This window comes from Haliotis rubra, unplaced genomic scaffold, assembly GCF_003918875.1.
Source record: "Haliotis rubra isolate DU_JTF1 unplaced genomic scaffold, ASM391887v1 Scf1577, whole genome shotgun sequence".
Taxonomy (NCBI): Eukaryota; Metazoa; Mollusca; class Gastropoda; order Lepetellida; family Haliotidae; genus Haliotis; species Haliotis rubra.
The window spans coordinates 81,618-89,799 of NW_025765533.1; the positions used below are offsets into that span (position 1 = coordinate 81,618).

General features: G+C 38.6%; 1 protein-coding gene across 1 annotated transcript; it reads right to left on the minus strand.

Moving 5' to 3' along the window:
• Window positions 1–2,053: 2,053 nt before the first annotated feature.
• Window positions 2,054–8,182, minus strand: LOC124271126. The gene is made up of 6 exons (XM_046706195.1): window positions 8,058–8,182; window positions 6,068–6,379; window positions 4,851–4,928; window positions 4,485–4,517; window positions 3,199–3,274; window positions 2,054–2,201 (listed from the first exon to the last, which is right to left on the minus strand). Coding segments are annotated over exons 1-6 (555 nt in total). The 5' UTR covers window positions 8,113–8,182; the 3' UTR covers window positions 2,054–2,200.

Below are 8,182 nucleotides of genomic sequence, written 5' to 3' on the forward strand. Positions count from 1 at the left end.
AATCAACAGCTTTGCCCAAACAATACCTTTCTGACAAATCAAATATATCAATAAATCTGTTCTTGGCAAGACCAGACGATTTATAGATCTGGGCCCATTTTACCACCTGTCGAGCTGAAGGATGCAAGTGGTGTATTGGGCAAAACTACCATGTTTCCTGGCTACTCTGCCCTCAACCGCGTCTTCCACAGACACAGGGAGAACACAGTGGCAAACAGGTTGCCCAGTTTGGTCACCTCTTACGACAAACAGGTTGCCCAGTTTGGTCACCTCTTATGACAAACAATGGGGTGCTGACGACCTATTGGTACAAAAAATATACCCAAACCCAAGTCCTCAAAGACTAAACACGGTGTGGAAAAGCAAAGACAAAATCTGACTGTTCAAACTGAAATCTGCTTAGACTTGTAAGATGTGACCCCTTCAGTAGTTCACCTGCACTGATGAATCAGTTGACAAGTAACTGGATATATATACATATATATATATATATATATGGGACAAGTTGTGTTGAGGCATCCCCTAGGTGTGTTTTGGGGGCGGTGGGGTAGCATAGTGGTTAAAGTCCTTGTGACGATAGACACATAACAATATTATGTTATTGTTATGACATTTTATGTTAGAACATTATTCGAATGTCAACTCATCGCCCGCGAGAACCATTACGACTTCGAATTTGTAAAAATAAAGATCTACGCACTGGCGCCAATATTGAGGGGACAAAATGTACAACGCAAAGCAAAATGCCAACTACTGTTGAAAACAGCCAACAGTAACGAACTGAAGGTGATTAAAAACTTAATTCTATTATATATTTTGGATTTTACCGGAATTTGAATCAATTTAGAAATGTATCAATGGTCGTTTTCCAGCTCGTGCCTTTTTACCTCCATGAGTGCCATGCCGTACGTGCTTCCGGTTTCATCACGGGTGGGTACACTTACAAATATTGTGATAATGTTTCATGATCTGCATTATTTAGGTATTGAGTCGTTTTCTTTGAATGTTTTTAAGTGCAGATTCTGCTTATGAACGCGTATTTTCAAACATCCTTCGTGTCTTGTCACCTAAAAAAACTGCGAGTTTGGAAACGCCCTTACGCGTCACCCACGGCTGTCAACAATGTCAGTGTGGGAAGGTTTATCCAACAAAATCTTTATAAACTCGATAAATATGATCATTTTGTTACAAAGACAATACCTTTTACCTAATCAGACCATGTAATTAATTCCAGCGAAAATAGTTGGATCTATCAAAGGATGGCACATTTTTTCGGTATCACGATGCATGTGGAAGTGTTTGTTTACCGCCGTTGCCATGATCGTTCCTATTCGTTCAATCGGTGATGTAACATTGAGATTGTTTTTGTTTATAATTAATTAAACCGAAAGTTACAAATATTTAGGAAATGGGAAATTTCAGCGTTTTCTCTTCACCAAAGAACAAAATTATTGATCAAACTATAAAAAAAATGTTTCATTATGAAGAAAACATGAGACAGGGTACTACTCGACGTGATGTGCCTGAAGTAAAAAAATGGCCGTTATTTGCGCTTGTGTGCCGAGAATTTTGGCGAAACATTTTTTAGTTCGCGGGCGTTTCGTTTAAAGGTACATAAACTAATGGAAGATTATATGTTCAGACAGCTGAGAATTGATTCATTCCATACATAATTCAAATGACACGTAAATCCGACTTGTTGAATAATTATTGCAAGTTTTATTTGGGGATGTCATTCTGCTGCTCTCCTGTCGAATGGGTTCGACAGTAGCATTGAAGGATTAATTCATTTGATGCATTTTAACTCATCAAAATAACACCAGGATTGAATATCGTGTTAAGTAATGCTCAAGGATCATTGAATCTGAATGTATTAAATTCGGCGTGACGAGAAAATGCTTCTAAACTGAGCATATTGAGGATCGATAGGAACAGAATAAAGATTGTATAATTTAATACATTATAGAAAACTACTTTCAGCAGATGAATTTTTAATCGTGGAGAGTAAAGGTGAACACAACCTTGCTATTTGTAAGCATTTATTAACATCAGGTTCAGAACTTCCTCCGTCTTCCCGTTCAGCCACCACCATGCAGCATACAAATATGCATGTGAAAGGAAGTTAGTGTCACGGTGCAGACTTCGCTTAACTCAGTTCTCTAACGCTGTACAGGAAAACAATCAAGCTGTGCAGCGGCAACCTGCAACATATATAAATATGTATAAACATACCATCTATATATGTGTTAATCTACGATCCACGTCCACGATAACATGCATCAACCCATTTGAGTCCAACTCGTGTTATACCGGGACAAGCCGAGTAGCGACTTCTTGGATGTAACGACAAGAATGGGCTGCTGAATTCTAACCTGGTTCGTCAGGGTACACGAGTACAATGCTCATTTTCTTTACAATAGTGATAGGCGACGGACTACCACAGTATTGGTGTCCTCGTCATATAGCGGCAAACATAAATACATTATGGTTTCCGCCCATAAATACATTGGGAATATAAACTACTAAGGGAAGTTTTGAAAATAATACTTTTGAAATAAGCTTAGGTTTCAAAAGTCTAATGAACATCTGTTCCTTTTCAACAAAATACTTATTGTATTTATGAAAGATGAAGGCAGTGACTGATACTATTTCACAGCCAGCTTAACAAGCCTCGTGTCAGTTAAATATTGAGTTAAAAACCACTCTCTGTGATCGATCTTTTGACTTACAGTCATATGACCTTGTCTTTACATACATATGATTTCTGATACAACTCGAGCTGTTTCACTAACATTACTGCAAACTTATAACATTAACCACTTATAGCGTAAACATTTACTGTAGGCAGGAAATACATAACTTACAGAGAGCGGAGTGCCCGATTCGTTTTCGGCTATAGAAAACTGCATCCGCATTCCATTCCTCTACTAGATCTCTGCGGAGTTCTGGGAGATGCAATTGTTCTAGTGCCACACACCAATGAACCCTAGTCCCAAGCCCAGGTTCGTCCTGAGGAGGTTGGGTTTGACCAAGTTACACCAATGTGTCGAACACCTGTCTTTGCGCTTTCTTCCTAGACGCCGTGAACTAAGTGCTCTAAGTGAGTTAACTCACTCACCAAAATATGTCACCAACTGGGCTTGAATTCGGTTTCTAATGGACAGACTGCACATAGAGGGCAAACATATGAACACTTACTAAATCATGCCGCCACTTAACACCAAGTACAGCATGACAGCCAGACACGTGTTGAGAAACTGTCCACTTGCCCTGTCTGTAATGAAAGTAAGCGTAGCTAAAACCTTACTTAATTCACATACAACAAATTTATATAAATGAAGTGTTGTCAAATCCTACGCCAATAGTTTCCTTGTTGGTTTTCAGTTTGCATGCACTTAATCCAGGAAATATCTGACGTGGTCATTCACTTATTAATGATCAACATCAACACACAGTGTTATAACACACCGAAAAACTGGCATCAACGAAAATATATATAAGCAATAAATATATAAAATATGAGTCCAGATATTTTTCTTGTCAAATATCCTTTATATCTGCACAGCAGTTTTAATTGTACACCTGAAGAACCGTTGAACGGCGAAAGATCTTGTGCAGATATAAAGGAGATTTGACAAGAAGAAATATCTGGACTCATATTTTATATATATATTCGCTGATATACATACTCTTCTGGGATCTCAGCACTGTGCAAACGGACCATCCTTTCATATACTGTGAAAACCCCGTTGGTCACAATACATACATATACCTTGATGCTAGTTCTCTTTTTACGTCTTTGTGTATGAACATTGAATTGATATCCAGTGTATTGCATTAATCTAATCCTGCGAATCAGCCTCGGGTCTTCAACGCGGTGATCGAACCTCAAAACAAGGACGATACCATAATGCGGAAACTTTCACAAACAGCAATTTATTTTGATTTAACTATATATTTCCGTAAATAGCATACATTTGATACACGGTTTATTATCTCAATAGGATGTGGCTTACGGAAGTGTTTTTAACTATAAACGATGTTCAGCTTCAACAATCCCATGCCTTAGTCATGACTCACTGAAACCTAGGGTAGCCGAGAACTCAAATCTCTCGACAGGGTGACACCCTTCATGCATCCACTGGGATAGATATAGGTACGCTTATAACGAACCCTCTTATAATAAACTGACTTTTGTTCCTGGAAACAATGTGCATATGTTTGTCGAAATACGTGTAAGGAACTACGGGAAAAACGAACTTAATTAGGAATTCTTTGCGTCCGTGATAATTGATGTTAACCCTACATTACTGGAGTTGTGCTCCAAGCTCTTAAGTACAAGAAATGAAGTTGTTTCTTTTGCCGAGTCTAAGCATTCTATGGTATACCATCATTGTCAGTACCAATGATGTATAATCAACAACCTATACCGAAAAGGACAACAGACAAACGAGAATTTAAGCAGGTTACTGTTTTTGTACTACCTGATGTATTGATGCTGGTAGTATCTGCAGTGCCTGTCAAATACAACACACAGAGATATCAAGTGTAGCTCGGAATATTTCCGAAAAGAACAATAAATGGGTTTATGTTTCCAAATTTAATGAGTGCACATGGTCGAAGCATTATAGTTGCATGTTCAGTCAGCGGACTAATGCCAGAGTTACGTACCTTTGGCATATAAGGAACCGATGTTTTCGGGCTCAGTTCGCAGATCCGGTTACAAGTGCTTACAGCTTACAACAAATGAAACTTACAGAATATTGCTAGATTTCACATGAACTGAAACAAGCTACGTTTTATACAAACTGATGCTGTTGATAAAATCAATCAATCAATAAATATATTACCTATGCGATTACTTTCTGATGAGTAACTTGGCACGGCAGCTGATGTGGTTGCGACGGTACCGAACCCTCCATGCAGCTCTACAAATAGTTTGATAGTTGGAATGCTTTAACATGTCAGCGACAATTGATAAAGATACATATTCCTTTGTTAATATATCAGGTTATATCATGATTAGAGTTGTTGAGATCAATCATATCACAATTAACATGCCAACAAGGTCACCATAAGAGACGACAAGTACCATCGTGGTACTCTCTGTTTTCGGTGAAGCGGTTCTCTTACGATATATACTGTTATCAAATTGAAATAACTTCAGTTTCTCTTGATGGCTTTACAAATACAATAATATAATAAGGTGATTATAACATTACAATATTACAATATCGCGTAGGTACCGCTCAAATATTACGATTTTTCTCAGCTATTATATGGTAAATGATGCAATACTAAAGAAAGCACAGTCCACATTAAATATTACTGTTATATATACGGTAGGAATCTATTTGTATATACGGGAAATATTTATGAAATTTAATATGATACATGTTTCACTATCATTCTAGAGTCGTAGTGTGTCGTTTTAAAACGTTTGTTTGATTGTCAAGCCGGTGTCAAGCTTATTTGGGTGTCGTTCCCCACCATAGCTAAAATAAGTAAAACGCAATTCTCGCATCCCCCATCGGCATATAACCCGGTTCTGCATAAAACATAACCAACTAAGTCTCGTCATGCATAGGCTGATGTGTATTACCCATATGGTGAGACATAACCAGTGTCAAATGCATAATATATGCACATGTGTACATACCACTTTTGCCTAGCAACCATTGTTTCTGTATTTCGTCGTCTGTGACGTCATTAAACAATTGACGTCCAGTCAGTGAACAGGACCCTCACACTTGCTTACCGTGTTTTACTGCACAAAGGTACATGAATAAAATGGATAAAAAAGAAATTATTACACTCGAGCAAGTGTGTCATACAACGGATACGAAACTCGTTAAAAATTTTGTGATACAAAATTTCACACTCGTTTCGTAGAAGTCGTACGACACCCTTGCTCATGTAATAATCTATTTATATGACAATATAAGGGATACGAGAACTGGGTTTTACTTATTTTACCCATGAGGAAACTGACACCCATAAAGGAAACCAAAAACTACCACGATAGAATAATAATGAAACATGTATCGTATTAAGTACACGAAATTACCTATCGTTATGCTGTTACTAATGTCATTGGCGTCCATATTGGAGCAGATCGATTCTAAGTTTCTGTCGACGCTGGCGTTGATCCTCAGATTCACGGAATGTTGACTTGTATCACAGTTTACTTCCATTCGGCTTGATAAGTCGTACATGTCAGCCTTGAAAATGGATATTTCACAGCCGCTTTGCGCGATCTGTGTTTGGAAGTTCTTTTTCCGATTGATAAGCCAGTCAATGCTGGTGTAACTTTTATTTTGACTACAAGTCATTGTGACGATTTCTCCATCTGATGCTATTGCAGGGAAACTGGTTAGCCCTATAAGGTATAAAAATAAATATGTAGCTGTGCACATTTACCCGAGGCAAGGAAGTTAACAGCCTATAAAACTCAAGTTCACTTTTGCAATCCAGAGCGCGACGTTTCCAAATCGCTAGGGCTGGATAAAATGATCGATACTAAGAAATATCGTTGATAGGAAAAAGTATTAATGATTATCGATATGAAAATTGTGTCATCGATAACATCGTACCTTAACTTAATAGAGATAAGTTTCTGTATTCTCACACAGTATACAGATTTAGGACTTTATTCCTGGTCTGCATTTTAATTATGTTCAGAACGCTGTTTTGTTAATGATTCATGCAAAAACATGTCACAACTCACAAGTGATGTGAAAATATTCATTTCCTTCAGACATTTTTGGTATTTTTCGCTGAAAATTACGTCTCCGATATTTACGGATAACCGATCGATATTTAGTTCACCAGTCTCGATCTCTATTATCTCGATAGCCAGTCCTACAAATCAATGACAAATTCCATATCGATATTTTAGTCCATTGCAGGATTTACAACTCGTATACTGTCAGCTGGGCTTGGACACCTGCCTTTCTATTCATGTTGGTAATCCGCGGGATACCCAAGTAATTTGATCACTTTGAGAGGAAACATCAGTTATATTTTTTTCCATTTTGTAGGTCCAGATTATTTATCAGATCGTCTTAGTCAGGCACCACCACTTTTTAAAGACAAATTGAGGATAATCTACAGTTAGAAAGTGACTGGTCAAATAGAGGTTGGATATTGGTGGTGCTATGCTCAAGCGATGAAATTCCTGCCGTCTTCGGCAAGGGTCAAACGTGGCTGTTTATAGTCAGATAACTCCCTTTCCTATGGAGTGAGTGAGTATAGTTTAACGCCGCTTTTAGCAATATTCCAGCAATATCATGGCGGGGAACATCAGAAATGGGCTTCACACATTGTACCCATGTGGGGAATCGAGCCCGGGTCTTTAGCGTGACGCTTAACCATTATGCTACCCCACAGATCCTTTATGGGGAACATGACTGGCATATAATATAATCCCAAATGAATGGCACTCTTTTCATACTAATTCAAGTGTTCGTTTGGATGATAACTTATTTGCTGAACGGAATTTACATGGAAATCCTGTTTGTTTCCAGACAAATGTCACGTTATTTTATAGTTCATATTATTGGTGACACTCGTTTACAGATAGTACATAAACATGTGTGGGTGTTGCGTGGTCCTGTGCACTGAGCTCAGGTCACAATCAGTTGAAGCTAAGCAACGTTGTGCGCGGAGAGTCCTTGGATGGGTGACAGTGTGTAACAGCTTGACTCCTGGGCCTAAATTTTGGAACCTCTCTTAGCACTAAGATAGTCGTAAGTGCCATTCATTAACATTAACCTACGACTATCTTAGCGCTAAGAGAGCTTCGAAAATCTAGGCCCTGAGAGTTTGTGGTCTGATACATGTGGTCTCACCTTAGGCAAGTGAGTTAGTTCAAAATTGCCTCTGTTCACCCAGCAGAAAATGGGTACCCGTGAACTAAATCGTGAGACTATTAACCTTGTAGCGCCTAACAGGCAGCTTGGGTTATCCGGGGTAATAACGATCAGACTGTGCGCTTTGAGCAGGATATATAGTCTGGAAAAGGCGCGTTATAAATGTTCTCCTTATTATTTGCTTACCTAGCTCCGATGCGTCCACTCGAAAGACAAGGCATGACAACAGGATACCAAACATCGATGCACTATTGGTTGACAACGGCACACAGCTGACGGCTGTTGGTTTGTGTGGCGACACTCACCCAGTG

Bases quoted from the DNA above. Each gene is read 5' to 3' on its own strand.
- LOC124271126 (XM_046706195.1), bottom strand. From the start codon at position 8,112: ATGTTTGGTATCCTGTTGTCATGCCTTGTCTTTCGAGTGGACGCATCG. The intron at 6,380-8,057 runs GTAAGCAAATAA...TATACCTTATAG, and splicing joins AGTGGACGCATCGGAGCTAG to GGCTAACCAGTTTCCCTGCA. The intron at 4,929-6,067 runs GTAATTTCGTGT...AACTATTTGTAG, and splicing joins TAGTAACAGCATAACGATAG to AGCTGCATGGAGGGTTCGGT.